General features: G+C 38.4%; 1 protein-coding gene across 1 annotated transcript in view; it reads left to right on the top strand.

The window, feature by feature from the left end:
- Positions 1-7,179: 7,179 nt before the first annotated feature.
- LOC124798106 (tafazzin) overlaps positions 7,180-16,977 on the top strand; it is a 28,625-nt gene continuing 18,827 nt past the window's right edge. The window contains exons 1-2 of the mRNA XM_047261358.1: positions 7,180-7,609; positions 8,071-8,199. Of these exons, the coding sequence (XP_047117314.1) occupies positions 7,495-7,609; positions 8,071-8,199 (244 nt within the window). The 5' untranslated portion in view covers positions 7,180-7,494. The remainder of the gene's footprint in view (positions 7,610-8,070; positions 8,200-16,977) is intronic.

Here is a 16,977-nt window from a genome sequence, read left to right as displayed (position 1 = left end):
CAGTAATACTTGTCCCACAGATGATGAACACCACATTTCGTAATCTATGGAACGTGTCAGTTTAACATAAGATTTCTTTACTCAATATAATTAAAATTTTTCTTTACAATTACTACTTGATATCTAAAAATTCATCTGTTGAGTAGAAGGAGTTGTCAATTTTTTTTGTTTTTAAATGCTGGTTGGCTACCTGTTAGACTTTTGATGCTATTTGATAAAGGGCCAAAGTCTTTTGTGTCAGCAAAATTCACACCTTTCTGTGCCAAAGTCAGATGCAGCCCAGCATAATCAAGAACATCATTTCGTCTAGTGTTGTAGCTATGCACTTCAGTATTATTTTTGAATGGGAAATCGGTTATTAATAACAAATTTCATAAGTGAATGTATGTATTGTGAAGGTACTGTGAATATCCCGAGTTCCTTGAATGAATGTCTGCAAGGTGATCTTGGATGGGCTCCAACTATTATTCTGGTCACACACTTCTGTCCGATGAGTACTTTTTCTCTTAATAATGAATTACCCCAACATATGATGTCATATGAAAGCAGTGAATGAAAACAGGCACAGTAGGCTAATTTAATTAGATAAGTAATTTAAAGTACCAAAATTTGCAAAAACTCTAATAGCGTAAGTAGCTGGACTCATGTGTTTCAGCAGATCATCATTGTGTTTCTTCCATTTAAATTTCTCATTAGCACACGTACCCATTGATTTTTAAGTATTCTGCCTTAGAGACAGACTTCTGCTTGATGTCTGTCGATATCAATGATGTTATGCTATTTACTGTCCAGAACTGTATATATACTGTGTTTTCTTAAAATTTAGCGAGAGTCCAATTACGGAGAACCACTTAATAATTTCCTGGAAGACATTATTTACTTCCTCAGCTAATTCTTGTTTTTTATGTGATTACTATATTTGTATCATCAGCAAAAAGAACTAGCATTGCATCTTCATGAATACAGAGTGGTAAGTCACTAGTATATACTGAGAACAGTAAGGGACCCACGACTGAACACTGCGGGGGCACTGTTCTTGATACCTCCACAGTTAGAAGACTCTGCTGATTTTTGCAGAATATATGTACTGTTAATTTCAATCTTCTCCATTCTTCCAGTTAAATATGAATTAAACCTTTTGTGCACTGTCCCTCTCATACCACAATACTTAAGCTTATCTAGAAGAATTTAATGATTCGCACATTCAAAAGCCTTTGAGAGAACACAAAAAATCCCAATGGGTGATGTTCGGTTATTCAGAGCATTTAATATTTGATCCGTGAAAGCAGATATAACATTTTCTGTTGAAAAGCCTTTCTGAAAAATCAAACTGGCATTTTGTTAGTACTTCAGTTATACAAATACGTGAAGCTACTCTTATATACATTACTTTTTCAAGAATTTTGGATAAAGCTGTCAGAAGTGAAATTGGGCGGTAGTTGTATCATACCTATCCAATGGTTTAACAACACCATACTTAAGTCTATACTGAAAAATGCCCTGTTTCAGTGAGCTACTACATGTGTGGCTAAGAATCCAACTTACCTGTTAAGAAAAAATTTTTAGCACTCTGTTGGAAACGCCATCAATCCCGTGTGAGCTTCTGCATTTGAGTGAATGTTTTAGGTTCGTAATTTCAGTAGGAGAGGTGGGCTAAATGTAGGTTTTATCAAATTGCATAAGTATTGCCTCTTAAATATACAGCCTTGAATTTTCAGATGAACGGCTGGATCTTGCTTTCTCTACTACACTTAAAAATGATTATTAAAATAGTTTCTACTTCTGACTTTTTGTTAAAAAACTTTTCATTGACTTGGATTGAAGTACAGTCTTCCCGTGCTCTCGATTACTCTTCTTCCCTTTTAACAAAATTCCAAATTGTTTTAATTTTAGTACCGGAGACGCTAATCTCACACATAATGCATATACTTCTTGACTTTTTAACAACTTTTCTTAACAACGTACAGTAGTTTTTATAATGTTTCACTGTTTCTGGACCATTACTCCTTATAAAGTAAGATACATTTCCCTTTTCCGTTTACAAGATGTTTTTATCGCTTTAGTAAGCCACGGCCTTTTTGATGGTTTCTTCTAACCACGTTTCATTGTCTTCTTAGGGAAACAGTTTTCAAATATACTCACAAAGATATTATGAAATAGGTTAAATTTTAAACTAGCCTCAGGCTCCATGTACACCTGTTTCAAGCCTTCCCTAAAATTTGCAATTGTTAAATCATGAAATGAACGTACTATTTTGGAGGACCGTTTTGCATTACTGTATGAAACTACGTCATATAGCTAGCTACACTAGCTGTGTATCATGTTCAGAATGATCATTCCTTACAGGAGAAGTTTTTATTTGACTAAATTTATCTTGGTCTATAAAAACATTACCTGATAGTATGCTGCTTTTCTGTACTACCCGAGCAGGAAAATCAATCACTGACGTCCAATTGAAAGAACCGAGTAGTACTTCTAAGCCATTCTTTCTTTCAGAAATCTACATTTAAATCCCCCACAAACAATAATTTGCTTCCCTCTGTCTGACAGATAGCACAACAAAGAATCGAAGTTTCTCAGAAATAGCTGAAAATTTTCCAACGGGAACATACACACAGGTGCAGTTACAAAAGTACCATTATTTATAGGATATAGATTCTGCCGTTTTGCAAACACGCTGTTTTTTTCTTTTTACCCAAACGTGTTTCAGCACCTCTGTGTCATAATCTGTGAGGTTTCATCTGTTGAAAACTAAAAAGTGAACATATTTTAGGTTGCACCTGATCTAACAAAGTGATGCTTAAAGAAAGTTTTTGTTCGTTTTGCTTCTTACCGTGATTTTACATTATAAGGGTTAGCAGGGATGTGTAAACTCAACGATATAATTCACATTTACATCGTTTGGTTTGTAGATGACTGGCGATCAGAGCAGGACACCACACAGTTGGTCCTGCAAAACCATATAATATAAAATCACGCTAAGAAGCAAACCGAACAAAAACTTTCTTTAAGCCTCACTTTGTTACACCAGTTACAACCTAAAATATCAATTTTTACAGTTTTCAAGAAATCAAAACCGACAGATGATGGCACAGAGGAGCTGAAAGATATTTGAGAAAAAGAAAAAACAATGTGTTTGCCAATAGGCGGAATCTATACTCTGTAATTTAATCTACAAACACAGAATGAAAGACAAGAACTGCAGATCCAAAAGATGTATACCATTATTTAGTTTAAGCTCACAGCCACATGCTTCTACATGCTGCTCTACACAAAAATTTTTAGTTCCTAAATTTTCAACACTGTGATAAATTTTAACATAAATGGCAGCTCCTGCTCTCTCCGTAGTGTCTACTTACAAGCGCTGAAAGCTTATATCCACCCATATTTCCTATTTCCACATAAGTGACTATATTATGTACAAGCAGGCATAGTGTATCTATTCCACCTTTAATTTCTAAATCTTCTAAACAAACAAGAAGCTCTTCTACTTTCTTTTTAATCCCCTGATATTCTGACGCAATATACTAACATTATTTTCACTGTACTTTTATGAGAATCTTATGTTATACTAATATTATTTTTCACTGTACTTTTATGAGAATCTTGAGATATTTTAACAATTCTAGTACATTCCTGTCTGAGCTTCTCATTAAGCTAAATTTCATTCGGTGCAAGCTTAATTTCATTCAATGTTGAATCACTGGATAATATTAGCCTAAAAAAGCGTTTCTCCCATGATCTCCTATACTCATCCCCTTAAGGCGTATACCTTCGGCGGTATAATGTAGCACTACTTTCGGGCAACTAATGACACACTCCAGACTGCTTTCCCAGAAGAACCTAAAACAGCGTAGAGTAGTTTCAGTTGAAAGAATGAATACACGGTTTAACCGGCAGAAAAACTGCTAACTGTTTTCACTTGAAAAGAATGGTTGAGTAATTCAGTCAGTATGCACAGCTACAACAATGTAATGTTTCCAAGTCAGTATGCACAGCTACAGCAGTGTCGAATGTTTTCACCTACTAACTCGACTGTCTTTTCGGCTGCTCCCAGACTGGTTTCACTCCAAAAAATGAATGAATAATTCAATCGATACGTAAAACTACAACCGACTGAGTAGACTGTTTTCCAACAATCGAATGAATTGATTGTTTTCATTCGGTTGTTCCCATCACTATCTTCCTGGCTGTATGGCCGTGGTCGAACAAACTTATCTGTTCCTGAAGTTTCGTCCAGAGCTGCGCTGGACATCTTCGGTGGTTCTTCTGGGCGACGCTCCCGACTGTCTCTGCAACAAGACTTTTAATGGCACCTCTCTAGCATGTCGAAACACCTTGATGCTGAGTTAAAGCTCCTGAAGCAGGCTTTCGAGAAAAGTGGCTGTTCAGTAAAAGAAGTAAATGGGATTCCGCGACTGAATAACAATAGAAACAAGAACAACGACAAAACACAGTTATGGGAGAACACGGTTTCTCTCCCTTTTGATAAAAAAAAGTAACCGATCAGGTGGGCAAGATTTTACATAAATGTGACATCAGACCGGTTTTTAGACCACCTAAGAAAATACGTTACACACACTGATCTGTAGAGGACCATGTTACTTTACTTGACACGGTGCATTATATGCATGACGTGGGTACTAATCCTAACAAGTAAAAATGTGCTAACATGTCAAGATGTTTTGATTTATCTGTCAGGTAATTCGAAAAGCTAGTTCCGTTCTTTCATATCCCTAACTCTGTCCAGGACAAATTCGCCTTTTTGTGCTATGATAGCAGCATTTTTCAAAAATTTAAAAGTGCAGTTCTTCTGAAGAATTCACAGTTTTTAAGGGTTCCGTACGGAGAAACTGGAATGTAGCTGATTGACCTCTGAAAATGCTCGGTCTTCCAGATTTGCACCTCGTTAAGCAGAAGCGTTTTCCCACTCGGAAACGAATATTTTAACAGTTCAGCTGATCTCAATACAGTCATATTTAAGACAATAACTGCTTTTTCTGGAATGGACCATTTAGACAAACTCGAGAAAAAAATGTTACTGGTCCCGAATCAGACTAAGAAACACATTGTAACTATAGAAACGACTTTCACGATTCCACTAGTGTTCACAGAGCAGATAACTTAACCCCCTGATATTGTACGGGGGTAAGAGTGTTAAATTCAGGATTTAGGTAAAATACAGTGCCTTCCTACATATTTGAAACAGATAGTGGAGACACAAACGTAAATGTCTGTGAGAAGACAGTTATTCTTCACTAATGACAGCGGTCTAGACACAGGAATAATTCGTCAACCACAGACACACATCCCTGATCAGATTGCACGTGCGACAAGGACAGCAAAGTGGAAACACAGGAAAATTTTTGCCGGTAGTGCAAACAGGTCACATGGCAATCCATTAACATTTTTAACCATCTTATGGGGTGGTTAAGCTGTTATAAAAACAATGTGGGCAGTATTAACTAAATGGCAATTTTGTAGTTTGACAAATGCACATAAAGTATGTATATTATTAACATTTATCGTCGACATGATCTACGGAACATGGAACCATTTAACTAAGCCTGGCATTAGTTAATGTCTGCTACACCTGTGCCGAATACTGTCGTACTAGTAGTATATTACGACTGCTGCTCTGGCAATTGTTGAGGATCATTATGTCTAAAATTACCGATGTTTTTGGTCACACCGCTTCTTTGAAAAGCAACCACCAAATGACAGGAAATCACTCTTGGCTATGCATATTTGGTCCCAGGTAATGTAATTCAAGAAAGAAATTTGCAGGCGATCACTTCCTGTTGCGCATTGTTCCTCGCTTTCAGGTGACATTCGAATTCTCAAAACACGATAACGACGACAAATTGCGCAGTTTTGGAAGTCTTTTGCGGTCGTGACACAAATGTACTGCGCCATCAATGCGATTATTTGAACGCATGAAAACAATTTGTATCCATCTGAAAACTGTCTCTCTAGAAAACCGTCATGATGAAATTGAGCAGAAGACGAATCACAGGAGTGACCTATCACTCCTGTGATTCGTCTTCTGCTCAATCCCAGCAGCTGGATTGTATGTTAAAATTTATCTCTTGTAACTAACATTAATTCTGTGACTAGGACACTAGTTTTAAAATATCAACAGAATTTATTTTTGTAAAAATAGATTGATATTTCTTGTATATTAGTTTTGTGATACTGATGACGTTTAAGTAGAGCTTATATAAACTTTTGTACCAGGACGAAACGTCACAAGATTATCTCCCGCCACCGCTAAATTTGACGCGATGGATACAGGTGGCCGATATAACAAAGCACTTATAGTTAACTACGAAACGGAGCAGCAGCTCATTTGATTTTGAAAAGAGTCAGCAGACAGTAAATGCGAAAGCGCAGTATTAAGTGTGGAACCAGATAGCAAGACATCTCGCATTAGGTACAGCAAATTGATCATACTCACCAAATTTACCGTCTCATAAGGTCGATTTCCCACAGGTACTGCCACAAAGTTCACTAATCACTGACACTATTAACAACACACAAATTTATTAACGCACACTTCACAAACACAATAAGTATCACAGGAGGGACTTCACAGAATTGTTGTGGAGGGAACGGATTAAAAAAAAAATAAAAAAGAACTTTCACATTTATCTAAGAGATCAGCATTGATATAGAACCGTTGAAAAAGTATTTTACAATATGCTGACTTTGGATCATTCTGATTTAGTAACTGTGATATTATTATTTCGTGACAGCTTGCAAATATTTTGTAATTTTAATAAATTTTATTGCGGTCTCCTATATTATTTATAAACACAGAAGGCCATAAGTAACGAGTCCACGATAGAGCTGACAGCCGATATTTTCACATCTCGGTCACACACTGCGATCACTTCTCAACCACGCGTACTCACATCCAAACGAGTTCTACAGGTGCTCCTTTGACGCAAATCATCGCTGCCGCGCTCACCAGACGGGAATATGCAACGCTATCTATGATGTTGCTGTGGAAGCTCTTCGAGCACATGGAGTAAATCAGGCTAGCCAACTGGTCGACGAGTTTGAGTTTAAAAACAGATGAACAACTTTGTATACAGTTAGACCAGCAATCAGAGAGATTGATCAATAAACAGCTTTGTATAAATACATAGTATTACTTGACACTTCGCTCTCTGTATTTATAGGTTACTAATAAACTACTGGTGTTTGGCATATTGGTTAATTTGTCTTCAGTGATGCTTTTCGAAAACCAGTATGGTGCCCCTTTGAGGAAATATTGTTGTTTTGTTGCCTTAAATGATTGATCAATAAACATTTCGTGAAGCGTATTGGGTGCAACTCCGAAGTGTACGGAACAATCCATTACAATGTACGCAGTGATACCACAGTCTCATACGTCGCTAGCTTGCAGCTTCAGAGTTCAGATGATCTTTGGTATTGTAATGTATTGGATGATGATAATGTGTTTTGGGTGTGAACAAAGTGTTAGGGAGGATGTGTTGTGATGTAGATTGGGTATTTCCAGCACTAAGGAAACCTTCTCGTCTGTGGAATGTTGCTAGTACGGTCACACTTTCTGCTGTTGGAATGTTCAGTAAATTAATTACAGGTTAGTTTCACCAGAAGCAATAACATGACTTTATGTTTTTTGTAGTCATCACTATGAATAAAAGTGGACATTGACGTCATGGTGACAGATTAGTATATAATAATTGAACTTTAAAAGTGAGGATGTTTTGTGAACGTTGCATGTGTGGATTTGTAACATTGTGGACTGTCAAGACTGTCAGAACAAGTTGTACATAAACTATGACCCTTGGGCCGTTTCTGGGACGGCAGATTGGCAAGAGACTTGAACATATCTTCTTTTTTTTTATTTTCATCCAAAGTAGTTGTTCTGTGTGCTCTTAACGCGAAATTATTATTGTGTGTACTGTTAATTCATTAAGTATGAAGGCATTCTACGTTCACTATTTGTTATAGCATTTTATGTCTTTATTATAAGTTAATAAACAACTAAGTACTGCAGTTATACCATAGCTTATGTAATCAGTCTGATGATATTTTCAGAATGGCTGAACACCACAAAGGTCTACAACCGTGACATCTTGATTCACGCACTAGAGAACAGACCACCTACTGTACCACTGATAACAGTTTCAAATCACCATTCCTGCTTTGATGATCCAGGCTTATGGGGTGCGTATAGTCTTTAAAAGACTTCTTTTTCAAAAATATTCCTGTTTATCTATGTCAAAAAATGCATTGACTAAAAAAACTGTCCATCCTTTTGAGCACTCTCGGAAAATCTTCTCATACTTCATATATGATGTCATGTATGAGGTAGGCTATTCACACTTGCTAGGAAATGTTGACCTTTAGACTTCTATGAACCTGATGACCATCCTTCGTTTAGATTTTTTGTTATGTACTGTAGTGATGTTTCATGTATATCCAATGAATTATACAAGTTGCTATATCAGCTACCACCACATGTTAATACTGGTGCAGTTGAGCATAATATGCATTTTCCATAAAAGGTTCGTCAGTCACATAATATTATGCCTTTAAATTTTCACGGTCATTATAACGCTATTGAAAGCTATGAATTCTCTTGGCGCACTCAGTTGCGTTGTGTGCTGTTGTTTTATATATACTCTATTAAAGTAATTAATTAGCAATCTAGAAAGTGTGTTAAGTTATGCTTTATGCAGTTCTTTCCTGAGTTGCCCCTCTTGAAGTAACTCAGAGCCTTTGCAATTAAACAAATAGTCCCATAGAGTGAACCATAGTTTCAAAAAATAGAGGAAGAATGTAAGCTGCTTATTCAAGAAAAGAATGACTGTATTATTGTAACAGGCTAAAAGGCAAGTTTATGAATGTGATTTGCTGTTTTGTTGTTTGATTCCCGACTGATAATCTTAATTTTTGACAAGTTGTTATTCGATCTTTTTGCTTAATTTGACCTCCTGCTTCCAAAATATGTACTATCTTCTGGCCAGAGGGAAGCTATTGTTTTAATGCAGAATGGAAGTGGTACTCATTGTGGCTTTAGTAATATGAGTTGACTCTTACGTTTTCATGATAAATTGTGTGAACTTTTGAGTAGGGTGCAATTAGTCTTCAGGACAGGATTCAAAATTAATATATTGATTGAAAACACTTAGAACTATTTCATGCACGGGAATTCATTGATAAAAATTACAGAGGCTGCAAAAGAAAGTAACCAATTTCAACTACTCGGATCTCTATACCTATCACCCATGCATTTCTTTGTATGAGGTTATGGAACCAACTTTGTGTATGGGTCTTGAAAATAGTTTCACAATCCTAAATACAAATGATTTATGAACTTCCATTTGTGACTCCACAAGTATCAATATGTACAATGTGAAATGAATTATCATTCCATGTAACCGAGGAGAGTAAAATATAACAGCCGTAAAGTTGTTGTTGTGGTCTTCAGTCTAGAGACTGGTTTGATGCAGCTCTCTATGCAACTCCATCCTGTGTAAGCTTCCTTATCTCCAAGTAACTACTGCATCCTACATCCTTCTAAATCTGTTTAGTGTATTCATCTCTTGGCCTTCCCCTATGATTTTTACCCTCCAGTACATAATTGGCGACCCCTTGCCTTAGAACGTGTACTACCAACCGATCCTTTCTTCTAGTCAAGTTGAGCCACGAATTCCTCTTCTCTCCAATTCTATTAAGTACTTCCTCATTAGTTATGTGGTCTACCCATCTAATCCTCAGCATTCTTCTTTAGCACCACATTTCAAAAGCTTCTATTCTCTGCTTGTCTAAGCTATTTATTGTCCATGTTTCACGTCCATACATGGCTACACTCGATACAAAAACATGTAGAAAAGACTCTCCAACACTTAAATCTATACTCAATGTTAACAAATTTCTCTTCTTCAGAAACACTTTTCTTGCCATTGCTAGTCTACATTTTATATCCTCCCTACTTCAACCATCATCAGTTATTTTGATCCCAAATAGCAAAACACATCTGCAACTTTAAGTGCCTCATTTCCTAATCTAATTCCCTCAGCATTGCCTGATTTAATTAGACTACATTCCATTATCCTCACTTTGCTTTTGTTGATGTTCATCTTATATCTTCCTTTCAAGACACTGTCCATTCCGTTCAACTGCTCTTCCAGGTCCTCGGCTGTCTGAGAGAACTACAATGTCGTCAGTGAACCTCAAAGTTTTTATTTCTTCTCCATGGATTTCAATTCCTACTCCAAATTTTTCTTTTCTATTCTTTTCTGCTTGCTCAGTATACAGGTTGAATAACATCAGGGATAGACTACAACCCTGTCTCACTCCCTTCCCAACCACTGCTTCCCTTTCATGCCCCTCGACTCTTATAACTGCCATCTGGTTTGTGTACAAATTGTAAATAGCCTTTTGCTCCCTGTGTTTGACACCTGCCACCTTTAGAATTTGAAAGAGACTATTTCAGGCAACATTGTCAAAAGCTTTCTCTTTAAGTCTACCAATTCTAGGAACATAGGTTTGCCTTTCCTTAACCTATCTACTAAGTCATAGGGTCAGTATTGCCTCAAGAGTTCCAACTTTCCTGTGGAATGTGAACTGATCTTCCCCAAGTTCGGCTACTACCAGTTTTTCTATTCATCTGTAAAGAATTCGTGTCAGTATTTTGCAGCCATGATTTATTAAGCTAATAGTTCAATAATTTTCACTCCTGTCAACACCTGCTTTCTTTGGGATTGGAATTATTATATTCTTCTTGAAGTCTGAGGGTATTTCACCTGTCTCGTACATCTTGCTCACCAGATGGTAGAGTTTTGTCAGGGCTAGCTCTTCCAAGGCCGTCAGTAGTTCTAATGGAATGTTGTCTATTCCCGAGGCCTTGTTTTGACCTAGGTATTTCAGTGCTCTATCAAATTCTTCATCCAGTGTCATATCTCCCATTTCATCTTCATCTCTGTTTTCTTCCATTTCCATAATATTGTCTTCAAGTACATTGCCCTTCTATAGACCCCCTATATACTCCTTCCACCTTTCTGCTTTCCCTTCTTTGCTTAGAACGTGTTTTGCATCTGAGCCCTTGATATTCATACAAGTGTTTTTCTTTTTTCCAATGGTCTCTCTAATGTTCCTAGTGAGATAAGCTTCTACATCCTTACATTTGTCCTCTAGCCGCCCCTGCTTAACCATTTTGCACCTCCTGTCAATCTCATTTTTGAGACGTTTGTATTCCTTTTTGCCTGCTTCATTGACTGCATTTTTATATTTTCTCCTTTCATCAATTAAATTCAATATTTCTTCTGTTACCCAAGGATTTCTACTAGCCCTCGTCTTTTTACCTACTTGATCCTCTGCTGCCTTATTTCATCTCTCAGAGCTACCCATTCTTCTACTGTTTTTCCTGTTCCTGTCAATCATCCCCTAATGCTCTCTCTGAAACTCTCTACAACCTCTGGTTCTTTCAGTTTATCCAGGTCCCATCTCCTTGAATTCCCACCTTTTTGCAGTTTCTTCTGTTTTAATCTACAGTTCATAACCAATAGATTGTGGTCATTGTCCACATCTGCCCCTGGAAATGTCTTACAATTTAAAACCTGGTTCCTAAATCTCTATCTTACCATTATATAATCTATCTGAAATGTTCCAGTATCTCCAGGCCTCTTCCATGCAAAGAAACTTCTTTCTTGATTCTTAAACCAAGTGTTAGCTATGATTTAGTTACACTCTGAGCAAAATTCTACCAGGGTGCTTCCTCTTTCATTCCTTACCCCCAGTACATATTCACCTACTACTTTTCCTTCTCTTCCTTTTCCTACTATCAAATTCCAGTCTCCCATGACTATTAAATTTTCATCTCCCTTCTTTATTTGAATAATTTCTTTTATCCCCTCATACATTTCTTCAATCTCTTCGCCATCTGCGGAGCTAGTTGGCATATAAACTTGTACTAATGTGCAAGACATGGGCTTCATGTCTATCTCGGCTACAATAATGCTTTCACTATGCTGTTTGTTGTAGCTGACCCGCACTCCTATTGTTTTATTCATTATTAAAGCTACTACTGCATTACCCCTGTTTTATTTTGTATTTATAACCCTGTATTCACGTGACCAGAAGTCTTGTTCCTCCTGCCACCGAACTTCGATAATTCCCACTATATCTAACTTCAACCTACCTATTTCCCTTTTTAAATTTTCCAACCTACCTGCCCAATTAAGAGATCTGACATTCCACGCTCCGATCCGTAGGACACCAGTTTTCTTTCTCCTGCTACCCATAAAGTATGTAAAATAAATTAAATTGGCTTTTACATTCTTTGTAATTCTTATTAATGTATTCTTGTGCTTTAAACAGTTACAGCTCTTCCCAATTAAGATATTTACTTTGAATTGTGCTGTATATTAAATTGTGAATATGCGGCTGCCAAGACAATGATTTGAAATAGATACTGTTGACAAAACCATAAGTCCCTCTTCCCTTTTGTCCCTTCCTATCTGTTCCTTCCATTCTTTGTTTCTACCTCCTACTTCTTCCATCAAATTCATTGCTACCGCATCCACATAAAGACTCCACCATATTTATTTGCTACATCTTTGGTTTCCTTACATCATTCCAGTAATTTTGGAATCTTATACAAAAACACTTGGATTTCCTGCCACTGTTTTTCCAACTGAACTTATCAGTCACTAATAAAATCTTAGCCAACTGATGAGGAACTCTGGGCTAATCTGGAGTGGCGTGGCAATCATTTTATTCGACGTGTGCAGAAGGGTTGCAAAAACCACCGCATCAATACTGGCGCCTTCATTCTGGCTTCTCCCAGAGAAGGTCAAGGTTATGTGCTACGGATGTGCCGTAAAGCCGTAAATCCCTCCACGTATGTGTTGCTTTCGGTGCTTACGTTTTGGGGATATGTCTTGCCGCTGTACGGCAGACCCTTGGTTTGGTGACTGTGGCCACCCATTCCATGAGGGAAGCCATTGTGTTCTGCTGCCTGTGTGTGTCAAGTGTGCTGACCGCCACTCCCCTCACACGCCAGATTGCCCGGCTTACAAGACAGAAAAGAAGATACAAGAATACAAGTCCCTGGATCGCCTGTCTTACACTAAGGCTCACCAAAAGTATGAGACACTCCATCCAGTGTCACCATCTTCAACTTTCGCCTCTGATACTTCCTTTCGTCCTCCTCCTCCTCACCCCAGCCCCGCCCCACTCTCCCTTCCACCTCCCCTGCAGTTCCCCTGCACTCCCCCTCCCCGGCTGAAGAAGTGCCCCCCCCCCCTTCTTCAGCATCTGCTGGTGATCGGGCTCCCTCCCAGGAACCCTCTCCCTGACGTCTCACAGGCCAGAAACCTCTCACCACTACTCGGCCATGAGGCACACCATCTGTGCGCCCCAAGGTCGCCCGCTCTCTTTTGGTCCCCGTTCTTGCAGACGCCTGTACTCCCCCTGTGTCCTGCCCTCCTACACCTCAGTAAGAGAAGTCAAAGAAACTTAAATCCCGTGACAAGGCACCTCCGGTGCCCCCCTGTAAGTGCCAACTCCCCTCTCGCAACCTGAGTCTGACATCTTTTTTATGGATGTCACTCCATCCTTGTAGGTGACTATTACTGACAAAGTGGCCTGACCTCCTCCTCAGCTCCTTTATGCCTACCTCGGACTCACGCCACACGATCATCCAGTGGAACTGCAATGGATACTATTGTCACCTACCGGAAATGCAATAACTTGTCTCCTCTTATTCTGCATTATGTCTTGTTCTCCAAGAAACCCATTTCCGTGATGACCACTCTCCAACTCTCCGTGGTTATCGGGCATTCTGTCAGAACCCTGCTGGCCCTGGGGTAGCCTCTGGCAGGGTCTGCACTTTGGTTTGCTCTGATGTTCTTAGTGACTGGAACCCCTATGTAGCACCTTGGAAGTGATAGTGGTTAGAGTGCAAACGACTTCGGCAATCACCCTTTGCAATGTGTACCTCCCTCCAGGTCAGCCACTTGATTATGATGCACTATCTACCTTAAACCAGCAACTCCTGCACCCGTTTCTCCTTGGGGATTTCAATGCCCACCATCCACTGTGGTGGATTGTCACTTCAACGGGTTGGGGTATCCTAATCAACCAAATTATCATGAACTTCGATTTGTATCATCTCAACAATAGTTCCCCAACCCACTTCAGTGCTGCTCATGGCACCTAAAATGCTCTAAAATGCATGCCTTAAGAGCTACGAGCACTTCTTCAATAGAAGAGATGTTTCACTCTACGGAAGATGAAGAAGTGCACATAGTTTTAAAGTATGCATTTTAGACCCCATGTTTACTAGACATTCTTTTCCTATTTTGTTCACTACTTCCTTGTCCCAAAAATATGGAAAGCAAAGGCCTTCCATTAGAAAAGATTTGTTCCATAATATCAAAGTTGAACAAGTGCTCTTACTTCTTAAGGTATGTATTTTAGAGCTCATGTTTACTAGACATTTATTGCTCATTGTGTTGTTTATTCTGATGGACAGTTGTTCCCCGCAGAACCACTAAGCACAGTAGGAAATTGGTTGTTGCATAGCATCGCTGTGGTCAGGCAAAAATTAAGTAGTCAGTGTACTACTCCACATACCAGTCGTGTAGGGGTGAGTCAGAGAAGTTGCAGCCGATATAAGTGCAGTCAGAGCCATCCATAGTAAAAATGGGGATGGAATATAGTGACCAGAAACTTTCTGTGGTATGTACCAAGGGAATACCACGCTCGTGAAGAGATTCATGGTAGCAGAGCTGCATAATGTCTGCTACAGCATTTCTTGTAGAAGTTCAGTGTAAAGAATGTATTACTATGTCTTTGTCCCACAGTGGATGGTACTTAGTGATACTATCGACAGTTTCATTGCCCCTTAAGCCTTGATGCCCCTTTACCAATAGCATGGTGAGTTTCTTGTTGTGGTGCTAGAGCTGTGAGCTCCATTGTAAGGACCCAGGCTGCTGGAGAGAGTTGGAATTGACTACTATGTTATGTCTGTTCATCACAATATATGCTGCCAACACCATCTGAAGGACATGATCCATCTTTGTATAGATGTTCCCGTCCACTAAAAAAATCCTTTAACAGTTGCAAGTCCATAATAGGTTGAATGTATGGTGTGATACCATTTCTGTTTGATGACAATTACAAAATGTCATAAGATATTTGCTGATGACAGAAGTTTCCTTACAAACCAGTGTCTACCTGTGAAACATGCTTTTGGCAATGCCCATATCCTCGTAAACAAAGGGTCGTGCCCAAATAGTGCGTGTTCAAGTAGATATTTGGAGCCAATATACTGTTGTCTGGGGTTTGAATGGCATTAGCTTTGAAAGGAAGAGCATTCAGAGGTTGACTGCAGAGTGCTCAAGCAGCATCTTATGACATTATATTGGCATCTGTCAAGCATTTGTAGGGCAGAATCAGTGGCCAGCCATGGCAACTGCAACTGTAGCCCATATATGGCTATGTTAGTATACAATATAGCTTAAGACATACTCTTGAGTTGGCACCACCTACAAACCTCCCATAATTGAATGCATAATATTAATTTCCTTACTTCATAAGTATGGACTGAGTGAGTTTCTGGTTGATATTGGGACAAAGGTATTTGAGAACTTATTGGACCAGAATGTGAAAAGAACCCAATAACACCGTTCATGGTTCTTGTAATCTGTCACATTTAAATGCAAACGGAAATATGGGTGGTGATATTTCTATGGAACTAAAACCCAACCATTTCTAAAACTTTTCTGTAGCAAGAGACATAAATCAAGCCCGTTGTATTCAGCAGTGAATTCTCCCATTGGTTGGTGAATCTTGCTCTAGCTCACAGTTGGGAAACGGCAATTAATTCAGATTGGACAGTTGGTTGGCTGTCATGCCCACAAAAAATGCTGTGCAGAAACTGCAGCAGAGTTGGTATATGATGGCTGCTTTCAGAGGTGGCCGTGCCTCATATTGCATAAACCTGTGATGGAACTGGGATAGTATGTGCTGGGTGAGGGACTTGGGTAGGTGTTGCACCTGGATATTCCACTGAGGATATGACCTGTGTGGCAAGGGGTTGAGAACAGGAGTGGCGTAGGGATGGACTAGTATTATGTAAGTATGGTGGGCGGCATAACACCATTTCAAGAGGGGTAGGAAGGATTGTTAATAGGATGACCCTTATTTCCGGGCACAGTACATACAAACATACATTAATGCTTGTTCCATAGATCATGAATACGAAATTTTGTAATGATGTGTATCATATCACTTTAACATAAGTTTTCTTTACACAAAATAATTATTTTAATTTTTTTTATAGTTACTACTTCATATCTAAAAATTCATCTATTAAGTAGAAGGAGTTGTCATTCAGTAATTCTTTTAATTTGTTTTCTGCCAGGCTTTTAATGCTATTTGGAAAATTAACAAAGATTTTTGTGGCAGCATAATTCACCCCTTTCTGTGCAAAAGTCAGATTTAATCCAGACTAGTGAAGATCATCCTTTCTTCTAATGTTGTAGCTATGCACTTCACTGTTATTTTTGAATTGGGATCAATTATTAATAACAAATTTTGTAAATGAATATATGTATTGCAAATATATTGTGAATATCCTGAGTTCCTTAAATAAATTTCTGCAAGGTGATCTTGGGTGGGCTCCAGCTATTATTATGATTACACACTTTTGTGCAATGAATACTTTTTCTCTTAATGTTGAATTACCCCAAAATATGATGCCGTATGAAAGCAGTGAAAAAATAGGCATAGTAGGCTAATTTACTGATATGTTTATCACCAAAGTTTGCAATAACCCTAATAGCATAAGTAACTGAACCTAACCATTTCAGCAGATCATCGATGTGTTTCTTCCAATTCAATATCTCATCAATGCATACACACAGAAATTTTGAATATTCTGCCTTAGCAACATACTTCTGTTCAAAGTATATATTTATCAATGGTGTTATG

This window comes from Schistocerca piceifrons, chromosome 5 (genome assembly GCF_021461385.2).
Source record: "Schistocerca piceifrons isolate TAMUIC-IGC-003096 chromosome 5, iqSchPice1.1, whole genome shotgun sequence".
Lineage (NCBI taxonomy): Eukaryota > Metazoa > Arthropoda > Insecta > Orthoptera > Acrididae > Schistocerca > Schistocerca piceifrons.
The sequence above is the reverse complement of the archived record's forward strand: the minus strand, read 5'-3'. Positions and strand labels throughout refer to the sequence as shown.